At 46.5% G+C, this 24518-nt stretch overlaps 1 protein-coding gene and 1 pseudogene across 1 annotated transcript; both read right to left on the bottom strand.

Moving 5' to 3' along the window:
- Window positions 1-6867: 6867 nt before the first annotated feature.
- On the bottom strand, window positions 6868-9103 carry LOC128918470 (kelch-like protein 10; the record flags this gene model as incomplete). Its single annotated transcript, XM_054222692.1, has 3 exons — window positions 9099-9103; window positions 7854-7997; window positions 6868-7342 (listed from the first exon to the last, which is right to left on the bottom strand). Coding segments are annotated over exons 1-3 (624 nt in total), but the record flags the coding sequence as incomplete, so codon positions are not given.
- Window positions 9104-15453: 6350 nt separating this feature from the next.
- On the bottom strand, window positions 15454-22894 carry LOC128918469 (E3 ubiquitin-protein ligase RBBP6-like; annotated as a pseudogene).
- Window positions 22895-24518: the final 1624 nt, after the last annotated feature.

The raw sequence follows: 24518 nt of genomic DNA, 5'->3' as shown, positions 1-24518 counted from the left end.
TGAGGGCATCTCTACTTTTCTCCAAGCATCCTTCCCCTTTATTTTACCCACAGCAATTTCTCTAATGACAAGCGTGCTTACAGACGGTTGCAGCTCTCCAGGGGTAAACCAGCCTGATGCACTGCAGACAAACTCTCTGAGAAGAGATGGCTAAAAAATACCAGGAGGTCTGGGAGGAACGCTTTGTCTGGGCTGGCCAGAGCGGTCTAGCTGGGGTTCAGCTCTCAGGGCTGGGCACATGGCAGCAGTGGACATCATCCCTTGTTACCCTTTGCATTGCTTTTAATCCAAGGTAAACTCTTTCAAACCACTGCAAAAAAAGACTTGGCAGCCGTGAGGACAGCACCACCCTCATCTTCGCCTGGCCCACTGGCTCCTGCGCTGCCACTTTCGGGTGAGCAGTGGTGCCGTGTGCCGTGGGTGGGCAGGAGAGGTTCCCCAGCACGCCCACGCCATGCTGGGAATGGCCTCTGCCCTGCCTGCAGAGCCTGGGCAGGGAGCGGGCAGCACGCCGGCAGGGAGGGAGGCAGGGAGGTTTTGGGGTACCATCAAGCTCCAGGCAGTTTCTTTTATTGCTACTAAAACTCTGTAAGATTGGTTGTTAAGCTCTGCTACGGCAACTTAACGCGAGGCTACCTTGCCTTACCCTGTGGTAACCTTTAGTTATAGAGGAACACACCATGGTGCATTACGGCATGCACAGACACCACTGTCAGGGTAGGTGTGCAAGTGGAGTTCCAAAGTTCAGAATTTCTAAAATAACCGTGCCACCCGTACGAAAGGCATTTAGAGAGGGAAAATCAAGCGCCCGCAAAAAAGCGTTGGGATGAATTGGTGTTCTAGAGGAAAAAGATTCATCAGGTTGAAACAACTGAGGATAATAAAGCTTATTAATTGATCACAGATATTGAGCCACTTACCACAGAGATTCTATGATGGTGCGATGAAATTGAGAAATGTATGATACAAAGCTCTTGTCGGGCCTTATCCTGAATATTGCGCGCTATTTCTAGTCATCTGTGCTCAAGACAGATGGATTGAAACAGAAATATACCCAGGGCCACCCAAACAGGATAATCAAGGGAATGAAGAGCCTCTCTCTTCAGAGGAGATGGAAAGATTTGGCTTTTTTAGCCTAGAGAAACAGAAACTAAGAGAAGAGATGATTGCTGTCCTCAGTGGGGCAAGTACCAAAGGAGGGAACAAGGACTTGTGAAGGTAAAGAATGATACTGGCAGAAGAGCAAAGAGATATAGCCTGGAAGTCAATAAATTTGGGCTGGGAATCAGAAGAACTTTTGCAAGCATCGGAGGAGTGAAATTCTGGAACAAGACTGCGACAAGAGACAGAGCGTGGTACAAAAGAAACTTGTTTTTCAAACAGCAATTAGTAAGATTAAGAACGTGATTATCCAAAGCACTTGCTGTGGCACCGGGGCTCCTTCCAGCTCTACCCTGGTGGTTCGATGCGATTGACCCTGTCTTTGATCACAAAATCAACAGAAGGTGCAGCTAAAGGCAGGGAGTATCTTTCTGATTGAGAGACTTTGCAGAATTTGTTAGGAAAACACCTCTTTTCAGTCACAGAGAAAGGGAATAGTGGAGCAACTGGCCAGCCAGCCATCGCAACTGAACAATTACTCAGAATACAACAATTTTGCAAGATGACATTTTTTTTGAACGAGGTAAGAACCATAAAAAACGGACCAATGTGAAAAGTAGTTAATTTTCAACTTGATTTTCAGTTTGGGGGTTGCTGGTGTTTTTTTTTTAAAGGAAAAGTCCTTTGAGAAGATCAGTCAGAATATGACCAGGGAAATACCACTCACTTTAGAGAGCCACATTGATTTCCAAAAATTGACCCAAAAAAACCCAAATCCAAACCCATTTCTCCAATAATGGATTGATGGTGATGTTCATCTCATCATCCGTATGTCAGGATTTTTCACTTCCTTATCAGGCAGCGACCTTTAATAGATCAATTGGCAAGCTAATTCTCCCTTTGAGATCTGTTGATAACTGCTCGGATCTGTAAAATCGATGCATTTGTTTGCAACCCTCACTTTGGCAATCTGCTTTTAAAACTGCAGTTGAGGCTGAAACCTGCTTTGTCTGTGCATAAGGCAATAGTGCCATCTCGTGGGAAACACGCTGCTTCGTGCCTTGTGGTGGGCAAAAAGAGCTTGGAACCTTTCTTCACACAAATACCTCCTCTTGACACACCGAAGAGCACTGGAAACCTTTTTACATTGAAAATGTCATCCATCTTACAGAGGGAAAACAACGAGGATTCATCTGTTTCTTCCACGAGCAGTGGAAGAAGCATGGCAGGAACAAGGCCCTTTCTTCCAGTGAGCTCCACCTGCATGGCTCCTTGGTGAAGAAGGCAACTGAGTAACCCAAATTGGCTTCCTTTTACACAAAGCAGGTGTTAAACAGAAACCCTCTGCCTCCTTCAGATGCCAGCCTTTCCTGCAAGGCTTCTCCTCCTACTGCCATGCTGGTCCTCATCTGGGCTCCGGTCAACCTCCTTCTTGGTAAGCAAGTCAAGGTAAATGCCAGCACAGCTTTTTTCCTAGATCCCTGTTAAAGGCTGTGAGTTCTGGAGCCATCAGATAGATATTTACCATAAATAAGAATTAAATAGGATCCTGTATTCACAGCAAGTTTCCGTTTGCAGCCTGCAGTCAGTGGTTCAAGACACGCTCAAGAATGAATCTCAGGCTGGTACTTCCATGACGCTCTTGGTTCAGCATTACCAATGAAGCCAAGCGTCAGGAAAAATGGTAAACTATTGCCTTCGTTTATCATTTGTATGCTCTTGCCAGTATTATAAAATTGGGATTTCTATTTTAAAATACCAGTATAATAAAATAAGAAGAAACCGTCACACCTACCAATTTTGTCTTCCTGTATGAGGCTCTGGACTGTTTCCCTGGACTGTTATACATGTAGGGTGAGACAAACACACGCTCCCAAGCTTAAAACTCCTCAGATGGTCAATCTGTCACAACTCTTGATAAATTGTGCTGGTATAGTTACAGCAGTATCCACAAAAAAGACGACATGCTTACAGAGAAGAGATGTCGCCTTGAGGTTTGGCATCAGAGGTTTGTCCATTTGCAATAACAGCAATTGAGATCTTGTTTAATTTGGTTTAAGCTAAATTCAGAGCAGGTCAGGTGCTGTTGGTGCAAGATACAAATTGCTTAGGCTTGGTATTTTATTAATTCTCTATCAAAATAACCAATTTACAACACTGTTTTGAGGTACTATTTTAAAACACACTGTTCATTCAGACTAATTGAAACGGACATATTCTTTAGAGTCCAGTTAGTCATTCCTGAAATTCCAGTCTGGGTGAGAAAAACAGACAGTACTAACTGGTGTTAATCAACTGAAAATGGTTAAATTCAAAATTTCATATGCATGTCACTGATTTTATAGCTGAAGACGCTGAAGACAGTACTTCATTTAAAGCACCAGCTCTTCAGGTTGAGCAATACACCCTAGGCTGGCTGGAAATGAGAATACTAATTGTATTTCTGTCTTAAAGGACTGGCACTGTCTTCGTCCAGTTTTAGTTCCGTAGATTCCTGTCCAAATTACAGCAGCATGTAGAAATAATCGAGCTTCCTTTTCTGAGCGAAGGTGTGAGGTTCAGGATAAAGCTGAAGGCAGCGACAGTGTGCCTGGGGGAGGACTTTGCGCTGAACCAGCGAATGCTTCACATGCCCTCACGTCAGCCTGAATAGTAATGATTCGCTTCCTTGTGGCGTGTAAAGTGCTTCCAAAGAATAAAACATTCCATTGCTGATCGACACATAAAACCATAAAGCATGGATAAGCTTTCTTTGGGAAAAGGAAGGCTGTCTGTCTGTCTACGCAACGTGCACTAGAAGTAGTATTACCATATGAACAACTTACCCTGAAAGCAGTCATAAAGCTTATGCCTAAGAAACAGAGGAAAAAAATGATAAAATAGCCCCTCAGATTTTCTGAATTTTACATTTGCGTCAGAAGAGATTCTGATAAATCTTGGTTGTAAGCTATTTAACGTAACTGCATATTCTAATATTTCCAAAACAATGCCTATAGAAATTTTACAGAATAAACTTTGTGTGATTTTTCTGAACTGCAGCATTTTGGCTTACGTTTTAATTAACACAGTACTTGAGAATCACACTTTACCAGAAAATAGATAAAACTTGAAAAAGACTTGTCACTTTTTAAAAACTGTTCATTTTTTGTTAACTAAAATGACTCAGCCGTAAAAAGCAGAAAGTGTATAAATGTCCATAGAGCAAAATGGTTTCTGTGAACAGAGGATGATGCTTCCAAATAATAAACGTTTGTCTTGTCCATGCTGGTTTGGGGTCACCTGTATCATCAACGCAGAAACAGGTTTTCACTGAAGGTCCTGAATGCAGTTCACATAGGGAAGCGTCATATCTGCTTATGATAAATTATATTCCTCTAATCTAGAATGCTAAATGCCAGCTACTGGAGTCAGTCGTCGAGGTGCGCTGGCCCGATCCGCAGTGGAGCGGCAGAGCTTGATGCACAGGGGGGTCTCCCGAGGCAGGGAAAAGCCAGGGCAGTGGAGAGACCCACCAGGAGGCAGCAGCTCTGGTGGAAGACGCTGACAAGGTGTGGGCATTGACAGAGCCACAGCGGCTACCACACACCGATAAAAAACAGCCTGGGGACTAGAAGCAACCAGGAGCTCTGCAAGCAAGGTGTGGCACCGTCTGCATGGCAGGGCATCATCACTCTACCAGCTCAAAAGGTGAGCTCCATTGGTGGTCATCACAGTCTCAGAAGGAGCAGAGCTACCGTATCCACCTGGCAGAAAGCCACGTCCTCTGCACTCACCGGAATGGATGTGGCAACCCAGACAGAGCTCCAGTGAAGTCATGCAGGTCTTGGGCTGCAGGGCTTGCCAGGGAATTTGGCTCGTAACGGAGGGCAGCAGTGAGAACAGCAGCGTGAGGTGTGACCAGGTGGACGATCTGCTCACCTTGGTGACAGGGCTACGACAGGTAGTAGAAAGGTTAAGGAGCATCAGGGAGTCCAAGAAAGAGATATTCCAAGGTGGAATCATGCTCTGTCCTCCCTGAGACAGAAACAGGAAGAGCCACCAGAAAAAAACCAACAAGACCAAGGGGATCCTGCAGCCTCCCCCTGCCAGGCTAAGACAGTAGCTTCAAGGAAAGGAGTGAATGGAGGCAAGTCCATGCCCAGGGTGGATGGAGAAGCCCCTCCTTGCCCAGCCCACCTTCCCAAGTGCCGCAATGCATAGTCCAAGGGACACCAAAAGAGACTTCAAGGCCTCGGGATGGTTGGTAAGGAAATCTGAACCACAGGGTATTTTCTCCTCTCTCCTTCCCATTGTGGGCAGCAACACGGGAAGAAATAGACGGACACAGTCTATTCATACGTGGCTCCGTGGCTGATGTCACCCACACAATTTTGGGGTTGTCGAGAATGGGGCGGCCTGCACGGCACAAGGCTTGCTGGCGTCAGATGGGATTCACCTTTCTGAAAGGGAGAAGAGGGTCTTTGCTCACGAGTGAGCAGAGCTCATTGACAGAGCCTTAAACTAGGCTTGAAAGGGGAGGGGGACAATATCAGGCTTCCCCGTGACAGGCGGTGGGACAACACACCAAGGCAGAGGGTTGGGGTGCTAGTGAGGGCCCTCAGCCTGTTGCTCTGACACGTGCTGGGAACACTGGAGGACGCTCGAAGTCTTCCAGAGATGAGGGAATGGCTCCTGAGGTAATGGGGGGGAGCCAAAAGGGGAGGAGTCAGGAGGGGAGGAGAAAATAGAGGAACACCAGTGACCACCTCAAAGGAATTAAGGCGTGTTCCTCTAAGAAGCTGACATGGCTGACAGACCAGCTAAAGTGCCTCGACACCAATGCATGCAGCATGGGCAACAAACGGGAGGAGCTGGCAGCCGCCGTGCTGCTGGAAAGCTGACACCTAATTGCCATTACTGAAACCTGGTGGGACGAATCCCATGACTGGAGTGTGACTATCCATGGCCAGCAACAGGGGAGGAAGAGGGGGCAGAGGGGCTGCCCTCTGGGTCAAGAAACGGGTAGAGTGTGAAGAGCTGTCTCTGAAGAATAGCCAAGAGCAGGTTGGAAGCTTACGGGTAAGAATTAGAGAGCCAGGCAACAAAGGGAGCCCTGGGGTTGGTGTCTACTCCAGGCCGCCCGATCAAGGGGAGCCTATTGACAAAGCCTTCTTGCTCCAGCTACAGCAGCAGGCATCACGCTCACAGGTTCTCGTCCTGCCGGGGGACTTCCGCCACCCCGACAGCTGCTGGAAAAGCAGCACGGCGAGCTGTAGGCAATCCAAGAGACTCCCAGAGCCGTGTGCCTTGAAGATAACTTCTTAAGCCAGGTCACAGACAGCCCCACCAGAGGAGCGGCCATACTGGACGTGAAGGGACCAATGCAAATGAGCTGCTAATGGGTGACATCAAGATTGGAGGCAGCCTGGGCTGCGGTGGTCAGGCGCTGGTGGAGTTCACAGTCCTGAGGGGTGTGGGCGTCAGGGGGGAGAGTAAAGTCAGGACCCTGAATTTCAGGAAAGCAAACTTCCAGCTCTTCAAAGAGCTGGTCAATAGGGCCTTCCGGGACACTGATGAAAATCTAGTTCCTATGAAACTGATAGAAATGGCACCTGCAGATTTGCATGAGGGACGTGGAAGTACAGGGAACACGGACTACAAATTCACACCAGTGCGCACGTGTGAGTTCAAAAGTTTTAAGCAAAGTCTTAACTGTCAGTAACGCTGAGTTTATTTAAAGAAAAAAAATCCCTTCTGTCCACACTTCCACCCTTCCTTGCCCAGCAAGACTACAACGTGCTGCCTCCTGCTCTGCAGGTCCTGAGCAACCCATTTCAGAACGGCCTCGAACACGGCCTCTTCTTTCACAGGGAGCTCATCCTTCTCCAGCAGGCGTTCCAGCTCATTGAAGGAGAGCGCCAGAAACTCTGTGGACACCTTGGTCACCTCCTCGAAGTGATGCAGGATGAACTCATGGGCTGCTTCTCGCAGGTCAGGACAGTAGTAGTAGCCGGTGAATCTCCAGATGCCAATGCAATTTTCCAGGCAAAGCTGGGATTTTAAGAACTCGAAGCACAGTCTGACGATGTCCAGGACGTTGAACTGGTCTGCCGCGATTAGCAAACTTTCAACGTTGTCATCCGTGAGCAGCACTGTCCCGGTGTAGGCGTATTCCATAAGGAGCCTCATCATTTCAGAGGAAGTGCCGGGGATTTGATAGACCTTCCTCTCGGCATTGCTCCAGTTGCTGGAGAACAAAGCCCTGAAAAAAACAAAGCAGTGCTGGGGAAGAAAGCGGCCTTGCTGTGTGACACCCTGACCCCATTATCCCCTGTGCCTCCTTCCCCGGGCACCAATTTGGGCACTAGCAGTAGCCATGCTGGGAGGCCGTGGAGTTTGATGAAGGAATGTTTTACTAGCCGGTTGTTTTAATAAGGAGCCACAGGGCGAGCGGGCACCTCGCTTCAACAAGAAGAGCAGAGAATAACGGTGTGTGGGGAAGAAAAACCTCCCGCCTGGCAGCAGACCAGCCAGGCTGGCCACGCTCCCAGCCCTGCACCGTATCTGGGGCTTTGCCAGACCCCACTTCCAGCGCTGCTGTTCCATCTTAGCTTATGGATGAATTTGGGTGTCTGGGGAGGTACCAGGACTAGGGGGAACTGCTGGAGGAGAGTTGGAGTGCCGAGGGAAGCGCTGGAGATACACGAAGGCACAGTGTGGCACAGAGCAGGAAATACTCTTTGGCCCCATCCCCTCCTCCTTCAAGCACTCACCTGAAGTACGGACTGCAGCTAGAGAGGATCATCTTGTGAGCAATGAATTCAATGCCGTCCACGCTGATGAGCCCATCGCCCAGCTTCCCTTCCGGGCAAAGCCCACTGAAGGCGGTGCAAGCCACAGCGCTCATCTTCCTCTCCCTGGGTGAGCAGGAGTATGCGGTGCGAGCCAAGCTGTCGCCCACCTCGACGCCTGAGGCACTGGGAGATGCTTCTCTCTGGGGTGCTTGCAGCACTTAGTCCTTGCCCTCCCTCCAACATCATAGTGGAACCCCTGCCTGTGCGGTGGCTCTGGAACGTGCCCCATAATGACATCACAGGGGTGGGGGGGACCAGGCCGGGCCATGAGCCTCTCCACAGCCCCTCTGTGGGGCCGAGGTCTGGGTCCCCGTGGTCCATGTTGCCGTGGGGCGGAGCCGTGGCGTCCCTGGGCTCTGTGGACTTCCACACAGGAGAGGAAATAAAAGATGGACACAGCACTAGGCACCGTCTGTAAAAGACTCCAAGCTTTTAAATGAAAGCAAAGAAGGGGAAAGAGACATTGGGGAAACAGGAAAACAGACAGAGAAAGCAAGCTTTCCAAACAAGTATCAGCATATACTGCTCATTGTAACGCTTTATTGCCATGAACATCTACCCTAGCTAGAAAAGAAAACTTCTTGCCAGCCTCGCATTGGAAGCTTGGTACCCGAAAAACACTTGTGTTTTAAAGAAGCTCTCTCAAGAGCTAGTGGTTGGAAGCAGCAACGCTACCAGGTTCAAGGCCCACATCTCCTCAGTTCACCTGCTTAAGTCAGTTTTGCAAAGCCAGCCAGAAAGCTGAATGGAACCTCAAAATGCAAACCACCTCTTTCCACCGACGCCAGTAAAAATGCCACGAATACACGGGATTGGAAGTTTTGTTGGAAATACATGAACTGCAACAGAATCCTAATCGTCTTCCCATTTAGTATTTGCATTTTCAACCCCATACAATAAGACAGAATGCAATGCCGCTGGCAGTCTCTAGAAAACACACAATTCTAGCACAAAGGAGCACATAGGAAGACATGTAGAGGTCAATACAACTTGGGAGGATCCCATGGGTCCTTTGGGGTTCCCTGTGGGGGATATTGAGGGTTTTTTGTGTCCCGTGGGTGGGGTTTATAGAATCATAGAATGGTTCGGGTTGGAAGGGACCTTCAAGATCATCTAGTTCAAAGGTCCCTGCCCTAGGCAGGGACACCTCCAACAAGAGGTTACCCCATTTTCCGGAGTTACCCCGGGGAAAGCGTTACCCCTCGTCCTATCATTACACGCCTTGATGAAGACAGCCTCCCCAACCTTCCTGTACGCCCCCTTCATGGACTGGAAGACTGCTATAAGGTCTCCTCCGGGCCTTATCTTCTGCAGGCTGAACAACCCCAACTCTCTCTGCCTGTCTGAATTACCGAATTACCAGGCCCCACAGACCTGGGCAAAAGGCCCCAGCAGAGAAGAGCTTCCCTTGGGGCGAGAGGATCTGCTGGGCTCAGCTGGCAGAGGAGGAGCTCAGGCAACACTTCAGCAAACGGCAGATGCCCAAGTCCCTGCCGGGCCCTGCTGGGCTGCACCCTCAAGTGCCCGGGGAGCTGGCAGATGGGCTGGGGAGGCCACTGCAACAGGGAGCTGTGCCTCAGGACTGCACGCAAGCAACCACCGGCCCTGGGCTGGGGCGCAGCAGAGCCAGCTCTCTGCTCAGGGAGAGCCTCTTGCCCACGCTGCCTGCTGTGGCCAGCAGGGGCGGTGACTGGCGTGTTTCCCCTGGGCAGGGCTGGCAGCTGTGGGAAGGCCTGGGCAGGTCAGGTGACCCAAACTGGCCAATGGGGTGTTCCCTCCCAGCTCCCACGCTCAGGGGAAAGGGCGAGGCATCAATGGCTTGGGGCTGCGTCAATGGCCCCTGGCTGAGGAGGACCCTGCCACTTTCTCTACCTTTTATCCTGATGCGTGAACTGTAAATGAAGTGGCTAACAGCGTTCGACAATACAAAGGCAATCCCTCTTGTCCCCTTCCTGTGGCAGGTGTGGAAAAAATGACCGAGAAAATCAAGGAAATGACCAAGACAACAGGAAAGCAAGACGAGGAAAGAGCTAAGAAAATTTATAAACTGTTTGTTACAACTCTCTGAGGTGGAGAAAGAATCCCACTCTTCCCCTGAACCCTCCCATGTCTCGATCATTAAGAAAAAACGCCCTCCCACGACACCGATCCAAGAGAAACAGGACCCGCTCTGGGATTTCCTGTGGCTTTGCCTGTGCTACTATGGAGAGCACAGGAGTAAACGGGGTAGAAAATCTACCCCGGTACCACGAGCACGAGTGCTTGAGTTGCAAGGTAAAGCAGAGTGAAGAAAGAATTTTTCCAGGAGGGTGGCTGCTCCAGTCCATGGTAAGCGGTTCTCCGGTCCAGATAGGAACTCCTCTGCTAATAGTGGGCACTGGTGTGCAGTGTACCCTATTGCCCTCAAATCATAAAGGGGCAAAATCTGTCACTATTTCTGGTGGGACAGGCGGTTCTTGAGAACTGACTGTACTGGAGGCTGAAGTGAGCCTAACTGGGAATAAATGGGAACTGTATCCCGTTGTGACTGGCCCAGTTGCTCCGTGCATCCTTGGTGTAGACTGCCTCTAGAGAGGGTATTTCAAAGGCCTGAAAGGGTATTGGTGGGCTTTTAGTGTAGCAGCTGTAGAGACTGAGGACGTTACACAGCTGTCTGCCTTACCTGGCCTTTCAGCTGACCCTTCTGTGGTGGGACTGCTGAAGGTCAAAGAACAGCAGGTGCCAATTGCTACTGCCACGGTGCATCGACGATAGTACTGCACCAACTGAGACTCCCTGATTCCCATCCAGAACCTGGTTCGTCAGATGGAGACCCAAGGAGTGCTCAGCAAGACTCGCTCACCCTTTAACAGCCCAATATGGCCAGTGTGGAAGTCTGACGGAGACGGGAGATTAACAGTAGACTACCATGGCCTGAAGGAAGCCACACCACCACGGAGTGCTGCTGTGCCAGACCTGCTAGAAGTGCAACAGGAACTGGAGTCAAAGGCAGCCCAATGGTATGCTCCAATTGACACTGCTAATGCATTTTTCTCTCTTCCTTCAGCAGCAGAGTGCAGGCCACAGTTTGCTTTCACCTGGAGAGGCATCCAGTATGGACTGCCCCAGGGGTGGAAAGACAGCCCTGCTATTTGCCATGGGCTGATCCAGACTGCACTGGAGAAGGCTGGGGCTGCAGGACACCTGCAATACACTGATGATATGATTGTGTGGGGTAATAGAGCAGAAGAAGGTTTCAAGAAAGATCAGAAAATAACCAAGATCCTTCTGAAAATGGGTTTTGCCATAAAAAGAGGTAAGGTCAAGGGACCTGCAGGAGACACCCAGATTTTGGGAATCAAGTGGCAAGATGGTCATTGCCACATCCCTATGGATTTGATTAACAAAAGAACAGCTATGTCCCCGCCTCCTAACAACAAGGAAACACAAGCCATTGTAGGCGTTGTGGGTTTCTAGAGAATGCATAGCCCAGGTTATAGTCAGATTGTGAAACCTCTCTATGAAGGGACTGGAAAGAAAAATGATTTTAGGTGGGGTCCTGAGCAACGACAGGCCTTTGAGGAAAGTCAACAAGAGACCGTGCATGCAGTAGCTCTTAGAGCAGTCGGAACAGGATGGTGCATTAGAAATGCGCTCTCCACTGCAGCCGGGGACAATGGACCTACCTGGAGCCTCTGGCAGAAGGCACCAGGGGAGAGTCGAGGTCGACCCCCAGGAGTCTGAGGTCGAGGATACAAAGGCTCTGAGGCCAACCTTGCCCCAGCTGAGGAAGAAATTCTGGCAGCATGTGAAGGAGTTGGAGCTGCTTTAGAGGTAATTGGTACCCGAGCACAGCTCCTCCTGGTGCCCCGATGGCCAGTGCTGGGCTGGATGTTCCAAGGCAAAGTTCCATTTACTCATCACGCCACCGATGCTGCCTGGAGTAAGCGGGTTGCCTTAATCACGCAGTGAGCTCGAATAGGAAACCCCGATCGTCCAGGAATTGTAGAAGTGATCACAAACTGGCCTGAAGGCAAAGACTCCGGAATGCCACCAGAGGAGGCGGTGTCTCGTGCTGAGGAAGCCCCACCATATAACAAACTCTCTGATAATGAGAAACAGTGTGCTCTGTTCACTGATGGCTCTTGTCGTCCTACGGCTCCACTCCCTGATCAGGGGTCCCTCCGCACCTTGCCTGTAGGCCCCCTTTAGGGACTGGAAAGGGCTCTAAGGTCTCCCCGGCGCCTTCTCTTCTCCATGTGGAACAACCCCAATTCTCTCAGCCTGTCCTCACAGCAGAGGGGCTCCAGCCCTCTGAGCACCTTCATGGCCCTCCTCTGGACCCCTTCCAACAGATCCACGTCCTTCTTGTGCAGAGGACTCCAACAAACATGGAAACACACATTGTTCTCATCTGCAGCAGCGCTCAGGTTTCCACACCGTGCTCTCACAGCCAGAGTTTGCAGAGACAGGGCCAGGTCTGACTCTTGTTCTTCAGTTTGAGCGTGACTGTTCCTCCTCCTATTATCTCCTGTGTGTTTATACACTATAAAATATCAGTCACATTTGGAGCGATATCACAACAAATATGTAAACACGCTCCAGTTCTTTTCCCCTTTGAAGGTAGGTACAAGGATTGCTCTTCAGTCGCTGGAGCTGTAACACCATCTCTCGGTTTAAAAAAGGCCCTTTGGCTCGTACCCTTACTAGTCAAGCAGTAGTTTTATCCGAAACATTGTTTAACATGCTCTTTTCTCTGGCCCATGATCCTGGTATTTTACTGACCTAAATTTCCCTGAAGCTGGTTTCAATCAACCTTTTCTGGTGAAGACTAAGGAAAAATGTATTTGCCACTACTGTTTCAACCACTATTTCTTCTCTCTTTTCCTTCCTGGCTTTTACTTTTAAAATGCAAAAGAATTATTAGGGGCTCTAAGGAAAATTCATTTTGTGTCCGCGGTTTCTTGATTTTATCTCTACCCATGCACGACATTATCCGGTGCCTTATTGTAGGAATGTATCTGAGAGAAAATGGCCATGTGAGCCAGCCTCCCTACTGTGAGAGATCAGATTAAGGGCAAAACAGGTGGTAGAAGATGGAATTAGTACATGGGAAAAACGGGAACTGAGAAGGTAGAAAACATGTTGCGCTAATGACTAAGCAATTTACTATGCGAATTCTTGTAACCAATCTGATCTGTGAATGAACTGCATGCACAGCGCGTGGACAGTGTAACTAGCTAATCAGAAATGAGCGAGTTGCGTGTACGGCTACAACACAGGGTATAAAAGATGATGATCTGTGCTTAATAAACGGCTCCTGTTGATTCACATTGGATCGTCTGGAGTCCAGTTATTTCTCCTCACCTTATGCCTTTGTCATAGGAACATTTCTCATTGCAGACATGGGAAATGCCCGGTGAGCACACTGAACAACTAGGATGGACCGTTGCTTTTGGATTCTGGGAAGTCAAAATTTGAGTGGCTTGACTGGAAAGCCTGCTTTACCTTGTGCAGAAAACACCTGAAATCCACCAAGAACGCCTTGACACGAGAAGGCACAAACTACAGGAAGTGAAATCCAGGACTAATTCTGGTTTGTTCTTGTTTTAACCACCAGAAGTAGAGGATGCCCAGTCTCTAACCCAATATTTAAAATGTGATAGTCACCCCACTGAAAAAATTATCACTACTGCTATTTACTATTTACTATTCCTGTACTACTAAATACCCCAGTAACAGTACCTATAAACTATGACACTTTCTGAACAAAATAGTCTCCGCGAATGGAAGCCCTCAAATGCTGCTTTAATTTATCGTACTTTCAAACAGAACTCCTCTGGGGCAAATCCCAGCAGCCAAACAGCCGAGGGCTTTCCCTACGGAATTCAACCGTTACCGTGACGTTATGCCCTTAATGCACAACGAGAAGTATTTCGTACCATGCTGGCTTCCTGGCAGTTGAGCAACACCCACAACTGCCACCTTTTTATTTTTTTTTTTAAATAACGTCTGCCTTAAAAAGATCGAGCTAATTAAATTTACGCTTTCCAGATTGTCACTGTTCAGAGCAGTTTAAAGCAGAAGCCTGACTTTCTAGTGGGCTTTCTTCTTCTGCCAAACTCATCTGCTGAGCCCCACTATTAATGGAAGGGTTAGTTCTGTATCACGGCACCACCATGTGAAAATGCTACTACTAAAGCTTCTATTTCAAAAACACAAGCACCTTGGGGATCAGCAGAGTTATGAGAGGAAACAGAGACTACAGGGCATCTTAAAGCATGTGTGTAAATGTTTGCTGGCAAATGACAACAGCTTTCTAAACAAACTGGAACAATGTTGAAATGTGACAGCTTCACACATAACGTTATTTTAAAATAGTCGGTCCCAGCTGTTACTACTGGCTGTACGTTTGGGGCCGTATGCTACCTTTTACAATATAAACTCAAGTCCACTTGGCACGTGAACAACGTGCACCTCTTGGCAATACCTCCCCCCGTTGCATCAGTTCAAAAGATTTAAAGTCCTACCAGTCTTTTCAAAACTAAACGCGTTGCTATGTTATTTTTCACACACGTTAGCTACCAGCAAGCTTTTACTGCTGACATTTTTCCGTCACTAGTCTTTTCTCTGCTAATGTCCCGCTGTCACTGGAAATCTCATCACGTTGGACGGTTTACTGAAAACATTTTATTGTAATCAAAAAGTGACGTAACAGGGCTCTGTGTATTCTGCAAATCATTCTGACGATGTTTTAAAATCAGTTCTTCTGACAGGCAATTAAAAAAAACACACTGCACCATGAAAATGTTCAGAGCACCTGAAACTCCACCCAAAGTAATGAACGGTGGTTAAAACTAAGATGCCCCAGCAAAACCTTTCACGTTGCATTGTCACAACTCACAATTCTGTACCAAATGTTCACTTCTATAAAGCTCCGATGTAAAAATCTAATAATCCAGCTGCAATACTTTACGGGCAGCACAGTCTCCTTCATGCCGTTACTTGCAACGCCTGAATTTGTTTCCATTTTAACAAAATGGGATACAGATGACTGAAGAATTCAGCCAGTTTTTCATTATCTGTCCTTCCATGGAGTGACAGATTTCAATTTTTGGTCATCCTTGTCTTTCCTCTTCTTCGATTTTTTTCTTCTTGTGTTTGTGTTTTTGGCTCTTTGCGAATTCTGTTCCGTGTCCAATGTGTTTCTTACGCTGCTTGTGTTTCTTATGCTTCTTGTGCTTTTTCTTCTCTTTTTTCCTTTTCTTTTTCTTGCTGTCTTGACTCTCTCCTGAGCTGGCACTGCCGCTGTGGCTTCGAGTCCAGCTCTCAGAAGGGCTTTGACTGTGGCTGTGGCTAACGCTGGGACCGCTTTGACTTTGACTTTGGCTTGCATCAGGCTGGTCAACTGCAGGAGGTGCCGCTGTATCCTCTTTCGCCTTAGCAACAGCCTTGTCTTTTGGCTCTTTAGGATTTTTTCCTGCAGCTTCCTCATCTTTTGCAGACACCTTACTTCAACAGACGTCTTCAGCGGGGGCTGTTATGTCATTATTATACAGCTCCATGGTCTTGATGGCAAAACACAATGATGGTCCTTATCAAACATTTTATCTACTTCTCTTCTTCTTTTTTCGGGTTTTGCATCAGAAGGTTTGCTGTTTTCAGCAGGTTTTTTGACTTATGCTCTTTGTTGGAGGGCTTGTCCGACTTGGTTTCTTTTGGATGGTCTTTCTTGGCCTTTTCCTCCTTGGCTGGCCTGGTTTCTGGGTCATTTTTGTCAGTTCTGATTGAACTTTCCATGGGGTAACAAAAGCCTTCTCATTGTCCTTGGCAACCCCTCCTTCACTTTTTTCACAGGAGGTTCCTGTGAAATACTGGGAGGTTCTTCACGATCGGTGTCCAGCTTCTCTTGGGAAGCTTTAGCTCTATTGTCTTTCTTGGGAGGAACGGCCACCTCTACTTTCATCTTTGTCGTGTCCTTCTCTTTTTTCTCCTTTTCAGACACCAATTGGAAAGCAATAGAATCTGCTTCCAAAGGCTCGTCTCACACAGGGGTGGTGTCATCTCTGTCTGGGAGTGTGAACAGAGAGCCTGTTTTAACGTCTTCTGCTGTTACTGGCTCTCTTGCTTTTCTTGCACCTTCTAAAAACTCAGCATTGGGAAATCCTTTATTCTCGTCCCCTTTCCTTCTCTTCCGGTGTTTTTTACATTCGTTTCCTTTGCCATCTTCCAGTGGATATTCCATGTCCTTCTTATTTGATTTTGGTGGATCTTTGATGCCGTGGCGCTCTCTTCCAGGAGGTTTTTCAGGGTCATGTCCATCTCCATTACGACTTCTGTGGCTTTGCCCACCAGGATAGCCTTCCCTGCGTCCCTGAGCATATGGCAAATTCTCTTGTCCGGTCCCAGGTGGACCAAACCTATCTGGAGAAATGGTCTCTCTATTTACTGGTGGTCGAGGTTGAGCGCCAACAGCAAAGCCCTTGTAAAAGTTTTTGTACCATTCTCTATAGTTCCTTCCCCATTCTCTGTAACTCTCCTTTTCAGATGGATCTCTGAGGTCAACAGATCTGCCGTGGTAAGCTTTCATATCATAGGGGGGAACTTCTCAGTATCTGTTAAAGTACTGCCTTTCTCCATCCCCTTGAGGTGTAGTCCGTTTAGTGGGAGACTGGCCTCTAAACGCTGAAGACCTTGATGGTGAATGGTATCTTCTGTATGGGGGTGACCGTGACCTTGAACGGTGATAACCGTGTGACCTTGACCTAGAGCAATAGTTACGACGCTTCTCTTTGCCTCTTCTTGGATAGGGTGGTGATCGTGAGAAGGAAGGAGAACGGGAACGACTAATGGATCGAGAGTAGGAGCCAGAACGGGAAGAACCTGATCTTGACTTGGCGTGGGTATACGAACTTCTAGAGTGAAATGAAGCCCTATAGGGAGAATTGGACCTAAGAAAAAAAAACAACACAAAAACAATAAATGAAGTTAATTCACACCAGTCACTCTCCCGTTTGGTTTTTTTCCTCCCAAAATTAGTTGTTTGGGTTTTTTTTTCCCCTCTCCATATGCTTATGTCAAAGCTGCTTTCAGCTGCTGACATAACGCTACTGCCGATTGAAGAACGTGATAACATGTAAAAGTTTCTGCTTACAAGACAGAACACCTGCTGCTTTGATAGTGTAAAAGCATAGAGGAAGGGTAAGTCTATATCCACTCATTTCTGTCACATGAACGACCGCAGCTATTGATTGAAGGTGCCGTATACTGGCTTCTGCTGGTACGTGGAGGCACACGTGTTTCACTACTCGGGCACGACACGCAGTGCAAATCCTTTTTGGTGCAGTAAGATGCCAAGAGAGCAAGTCTTAATGGTTACAGTGCACTATCAAACATCAAGAAGACACGATTCAGCCTGAAGACAGTAAAGGTCAATTTTAAAATGCCCGCTCAGTCGATTTAACTTCACTACTGATTTGGCAATTTGTACAAGATGCAAAATACGGCAAAAGACGGATTGTGCGGCAATCCGACATACAGGGCACTTCTAGCCAGATGTCCTAGCAAAATTTTGCACATCATAGCTCTAACCAAGGATAGTGACGGCTTCTGAACTCAGCCTCTAGTACTATGATCCATTGCCGTTACTCTAGGAAAGGTACTGGCAGCGTCACTAATAGAGCTATTCAGACTGCCGCCCGCATGATTTTTGGGGATCGAAGACGTCAGCTACCCTGAGCTTTCTCTTCACAAGTTTTGCTTTTATTATTTTTTAAAGAACCATTTCACATTATTCCGTGTATGTTCCTTAGCATCATTCCTCCCCTTTAGTAAGAGAGCTTTAGTAAGAGAGACACCTGCTCCTTAACAACTGCTGCCCAATTCTATCCATCTGTCTACTGTAACTTCTGCCCTATGTGAGCTAGTACCCTACATAGGAAACTCCCATCGCAGCTAAAATCAATTTTTTCAGCTCTGTTCGGCCAGCAATCAAAAGGGTGGCTTTCCTTTGATTCTATTTCCTTTTTATATGTAACTACAGTTTCCTCCAAAACCGTTCATTTTTCCGAGTCCTCTTTTCAATCATGTACCGGGGTTTTATGTTAAATAATGTCACGGCAAGCACAGACTCCCTCTGTCAAAGCCAATTCAAATTAAGCCATTTAAAAATTAATGACCACTTGTATTCTCCACAGCTATCTGGCCATACTTTCTTCATTGTAAATCAGCGGTTGTGTAAGTTAGGTGTTATGGCCTCGTTACAAGCAGTAATGTATGGAATTGCTGTGGAATACTTACAGTTCCCAGCCTGGTCCGCCACCTGCTGAGCGAGGTGTACTGGCTCTCGTTGGATGACCTTTTGGAGTCGGGAGAGGAAAAAGAGGAAAATCCCATTCAGTGTATCTGAAGGCAATCTTTTTAAAGAAATTCTGAAGTTATAGTCACGTACCAGTCGTGGGCACTGATTGTCCTTGGGGGCCCGGAAGACTTGGGAATGCTGGTTGTCTTCGTACAGGAACCTGACGGGCCTTGTCAGTAAATGCAAACGGTTGGAAAACAAGCTCCACTAAATGCAAGAATCACTGCATATGTTGAAATACAACTTACCTTCTCTTTCAACAAACTGCTGACTGACCGCGAGGAAGATGCAGAAGGCTCAGCAGCAGTCACCAGAGCAGCAGGAGGTAATACGCTAGCGGCATTGCTACAAAAAAACCCCAGATTTTTATTGTTCAAGCAGTCTTTTGAAGTGCTACTTGAAATGGGAAGTCCAAGGTGAGAAAAGGCTGACTACTGTAAACGGACAAAAAAATTTACAAAATAGTCTTCACCAGATTTACAAAAGTGAAGTTGGCCGATTCCAAATGCAGCGCTGTCGAGAAGTCCATGCGGACTGCTGTCAGTTAAAGAGAAAGCTCACTGGAAACATATTTCATTCAGGTAGCTGCGCAGGAAAGGATTGGAGTACGTTTAACCCCCAGAGAGAGCCTCAGTTGTGGAAGATGGAAACACTGCAATTCTGTTAGGAAATGTTTCTGTGCTACTTCAGGGGCTGCCTTAGAGGTTCTTTTGGACTGTGATCCTTTGTAGTCAGCGGTACGGCTGAGCCTGACACTCTTCTGGACAGAGTGGCTGTTTGCACCCAAGGCACACAGTCAAAGGATATAAGCCCTGAACAACAGCACAGGTTTTTCACGTATTTTCCGATGACTTCATGGGTTGCACACTTAGACGGTCATGTTTGTAAATACTTCACATTTACAGTGCTCCAGTGTTTATTATCCAATCGGTACGCGTCGCTGACTACGCAGCGTATTACTGAGGGTGACTCTGACTTATCATGAGATCGATGATAGAAATACTGTAGAAAGAAGTACTGTGAAAACACCTGGCCTATTTTACCCATAATTGTGCTTTGACACTTTTCATGAAAATATTATTTCCTGAGGACTAAAGAGAAATCAACGCACTCAAGAAGGTTTGCCATAACAAAATGGTTTCTTTAGGGATTGCTAGCCGCTTCAAATGAAAGGGCTCCTGGGGAAAAAGCGTTCCTCTCTCAGGGTAAGCCTGTACGCAATGACTGATAAGGGAAGCAAACAAGCAATACTTGTGAGAACATTCTTGCAGGAGGCACACTTCCAACTTACCAAAGTGTCCTCATTCAAAGCGAGGACTTTCACAAAACAGAACTTCCGCAGTTATCTGGAACTGTCACTAATGAGACATAAATCGCTGGCGGAGAAGCTCAAGAAGAGGAATCTAACTTTGGCATCTGGGTGTCTCTCACATTCATGTTGATCTACAGATTTACTTACTGAAAAGGTCCAGGAGGTGCAACAGTCATGAGTGGTGGTGGAGGTGGTGGTGGAGGTGGTGGCGGCTGCTGCTGCTGCTGCTGAATGGTCTGGTGGAGCCCTTTTGTGTAGCCCGTTCCATTGCTGAAGTTGTTCACAGCCTAGAGGCAGAAAAACATTTACCACAAGGTAATATGAAACTTCAGTAGATGCGTGAACAAAAGCCTCCACAGAGCAAAATTACTTGTGTAGTCCTGTACACGCTGTCAATCCTAAAATGAATCCACATAGAAATACACAAACACATCGCCTTAAACGCTGATAGTAACAACTGGTAACTCAGAGTACCTGTATTTAAAATACTTCAGTGTTAACACCGAATTGGAAAGTAAGGCAATCATGTTAAACAAAAGCGCGACCTGGATTTGCCCCATTGTCTCCAAAGAGTTCTCAGCTTCTCTAACAACAGATAAAGGGTTTGAAAAGTAAATGCAGCCTATTTAACTTAGCGGTTTTTGAGGAGATGTAAATTAACATTTTCTCCCCTTTTGGCTTTTTGCAAACAGACTTTTCTTACAGTTTACGTAAAAGTCATCCTGTTACCTTGCGCAGGAACTTGTTGGCAATTAAAGCATCAGGGGAAACGTCTGTCTGATGACACGTTGGGCATGTGTGTTCCTCAGATTCCAGCAATGCTGTTCTGATGCCTGTGCGTAATTAGAATCATCAAAGTAGGTTTAGCCAACGTAAGGAAATTTTGGGGGTTCCAATCAATTGTAAAAAGACATATATGATTAATGGGGGAATATGGTCTTAAATTGAGGGCACGAAGCGATGAATGTTCAATAGTGTAACACATCTCTAGGACGCAGCAAAAAACTGTGCCGTTTTGATATTTCACTAACGTAACATTTGAAGACGGCTGCGTCTGGATGTTTCGACTATTCTTTTTGGCACTCTCTAGTGCAGTGGTGGTGCACTAGATGTGGTGGTGGTGCAGGCACCACCCTCCAGGTTAATGAATAAAACACACCTCAAAAGAACATCCGTAGCCTCGAGTTCTGAAGGTTTTAACCAGCTCTCCCGTGGAGAAGAATGTGGCTTAAATGCCTAGCTATCGGTTTGTGGCAGACCACAGTACGGTTGGCTGTACTGAGCCAACCAGAGTTGGCTACACGATTTTGTGTGAGAGAAAGGGCTGTGAAAAAACCTAAATGCATTCAATATCTAACACTGTAATCACCTGCGCAGCTAGGCACTCTCCTCGTGCTTGTCCGCATGTAAAGAGGATTTAACCAGATACGTAAAAAAGGAAAAAAGCTTTCTGTCTTTTTTTTTTGTCCTTTATACAAGAAGAGTCCTTTCCTGTCCAGCGGACACTTAAGTATGGAATAGAACTGGTAACAAAGAAATTTGTCATCTTCTGTTTCTGCTCTCAGAAAGTCAGATGTGGTGTTTGGAATGAACAAACAGGGCAGGAACACTTACATTCGTCACAATAACTGTTTCCACAGCAGGGAATAATGGCTGCATCAGTCATTATCTCTTTACAAATGAGACATAACAACTCAGCTGGAACAGGGTCTTCTGAGGAGGAGGAGGAGGAGGAGGAGGAGGATGGCTCCCCTGGTAAGAAGGGAGGCTTCTCCTTCTTTCCTCTAGCATAAGCTTCCCTGGAGGGCAGGGCGGGGAAGGAAAAAGAAAAAAGTTAACGATGGGTACAGGAAAACTTTTCCAAGCTCTGAAGTTCCAGGGGCATGAACAGTAGGACCGCCCTATTTTAGTACGAGGAAGTATCACGGATTTTGCGGTTAACATACAATGGCAATGCTTCCTCCCCCGTGGTTACAGATGCCGGCCAACTTGGCTGCATTTACGCATGGTTTCTCTCCTTCACCTTTTGGTCAGTCCAGTTAGTTCCATACTTACGCATTAATAATTGGTATCGCATATGTTCCGCTCTTTGTCAGCATAGCACCCTTTGTATTGGGATCTTCCACCTCCGTCATGAAACTCCTTGGAATTCCCGTGCTCTTCTTAATTCTGGGAACAGGCTTAAAATTTTTGTCCTGTTCAGAAAAGAAACGCAGACATAGCTCACCTGAAGACCCACACTGAAAATGACACTTTGATGATTAATTTAAGCAGCAAAAGCCCTTAATCCTCTCCTTTTACCTAGCCTAAGGGTTACTCGACTAAAATACTTATTTTCCTACGGGAATATAGCCAGGACGTTTCAAAGACTTGAGCAGCATTTTGAACTCAGTGCACATTCTTTTGCTTAACTTCAGCTTCCGTAAGCGTTACACATCGCTTAGCTCACCATCCGCTCGGAGAAGAGGCGCAAACCCGCTCCTCCTCCACAGCGCAATTCAGGGAGGGAGAGCCCAATTCAGGGCTCTGAAGCAGTCACTGGAGAAACTTACGTTCAGCATCGATCCGTACGAAGGTTGCGCATGCATTCCCCAACTAACGTTACATGGCGTGAATACTCAACCAGAGACTTGTGTAATTAAAACACGCAAATATTCAATAGGTGGGGTCAAGAGAAACATCTTCCTTTTATACAGAATTCTAAAAACTGTGAACTGTCATTGAAAAGCGTTAAAACCAGAAAGATTTTCGATAGTATTGAAATATATAAAAATGCACATGACATCTCTGTGAATGCAAGTTCACTGAGAAAGATCTATGGACATATGTCCATAATATCTATGACCAAGAAAAAGGAACATTTTACATTTTAAATTCCAGGTTTCCCTTGAATTTTGAAGGAGTTTGCAACATTGCCCTATAACCTCTGTATTTCACCCCAAGAGAAACAATTCCTAATATGACTGTTCATGTATTTGTTACGTAACTACCACGTGAAAAATGAACAGCGAAGTCACACCAGAAGTCCCCCGCAGTCTTACCCCAGTCGTTGGGCAGTTCTTTATGTAGTGGCCAGGTTTTCCACAACGAAAGCATATGTAGGATGGCGGAGGTGTACCCCAGGGTTTCTTCATGTAACTAAAAGATTTTTGAGAAAAGAAGAAAAAGGTATGCATGTGTCTCTCTCGTTAAAACAAGCATCTCTACAATTTGTCCAGAATCTTCAAAGAACAGATCTGACATTATCGACACTTACTTGATTGGATCGTATTCACGGCAAGACTGTATCATCATAGCTTTTATTTTCTCTTCTTCGGAAGCATTGGCTTCAGCCAGATTGTCTGTCTGTTTAACAGGTAAGCATTTGACACACGCGTTAGAAACACATTTGCGCCCACACAGCCAGAGACGACACCACTCACCCCATCCTGTAAAGAGCAGCACAACGCTAGCTGGGGCTGCATGAAAACAGCTGCTTATAGAAAATACTGTTGTCCTGAAGATGTTCTGGGGAGCCCTTACACCATCACATGATGTTGATGTGCCCGTTAACCTCCTGGAGAAGAGCGTTCTTGGGCACTCAAAACCTTGGGCTCTGTTTGCACCTCACATAAAGACTCGTGTAGCCACTCCAGTTTTCTTCCCAGCGCACTGAAGCCATGTGTAGAAAAAATTACGCTATGCACTACTCTTCAACTGATGTTTAAGCTCCAGACTACTGGAAGGAGGAGATATCCACTGTACGTTTAATGGAGAAAGATGTAGGCATCTATCGTTATTTACGCTTTGCAATTTAAAAGGACACTCAACTCAAGAGTTGGGGAAGCTGTTTCTGCTTGCTGAAATTCAGCTTCAGACACAGAAGCGTTAAAAGGAATCAAGCTTTTTATAACCCTTCAGCAAGACAAAAGACTCTTTGCAGTAGAAGTTTGACCGTCGTGTGCTCTCGGCAGTCCAAACCGCGTGTTCTCCCCCTACTAAGTTCTTCATATTAAGCGATTTAACTACAGTAAGCAAAACCTGCAGGTTTTTTCCACTTGACTGTGTCCTTCTAACATACAAATTGTAATGTAAGTCTTGTGTACCACTAGATCTTCAAATTATTGAAGCCGGCTGGATTTATTTAAGCAGCATTTCTTGAAACGCTTTCATTAGACACAAATGCAGTCACAAGCAGGGTCTAAGGGAGTGACTGTCAATGATTTCGACCTTCAAGTACCCATCCTTCAGAGCAGCCACTCATGGTTTTGGTTTTGTATGCATTCATTGACAAAAGCAACAAACTAGTTTCTACGTTTTATTAAATGGTTGTTTCTTAGACGTAGTTTTTTCTCAACAGTAACATAATCCAGATGGACATCTCTGAAATCATTTCCACTAACATTTAGAGAAAACTTTACAGGTGCTTGACTCGTTTGTTTCCAACAACTCAAACGGTTTACAAAGCACATCCAAAACCCACAAAGCATTACTAGGAATAGACCAAAATTGAAATACGGCATTTAATACATCGTAATAACAAACCAGAAGACTGATAACACATTGCCTCCATGCTAAGCCAGTCTGCACTAAAGAGGTTAGAGAAAGTAACAGCTTTGAGCTGCCGTATTTTTCTGAAATACTTAAATTGTCTCAAAAGCTTAAACGTGTACCCCACGGGGACAGTTTTTCACATTTTAGAGTAAAACTTCACGTGAGGTTACAGAACCTCACAGACAGGACACGTTTAGGGACAGCACTGATGGAGACCAATGTCTTTTGGCGGCTACCTTCCAAACCCTTTCTTTTTTTCTTTATTCCACCCCCCACCCCACCCACCCCCAGTTGTGCACATTAGGAAATGTGTCTCACGCTGCAGTGAGAGAGGGAAGAAGTTCCCAGCGGGAAAAGGTTTCTCTTTCTTGGAAATGAACTCCCGCCTTTACGTTCAGAA

Source organism: Rissa tridactyla, chromosome 16, assembly GCF_028500815.1.
Source record: "Rissa tridactyla isolate bRisTri1 chromosome 16, bRisTri1.patW.cur.20221130, whole genome shotgun sequence".
Taxonomy (NCBI): Eukaryota; Metazoa; Chordata; class Aves; order Charadriiformes; family Laridae; genus Rissa; species Rissa tridactyla.
The sequence above is the reverse complement of the archived record's forward strand: the minus strand, read 5'-3'. Positions and strand labels throughout refer to the sequence as shown.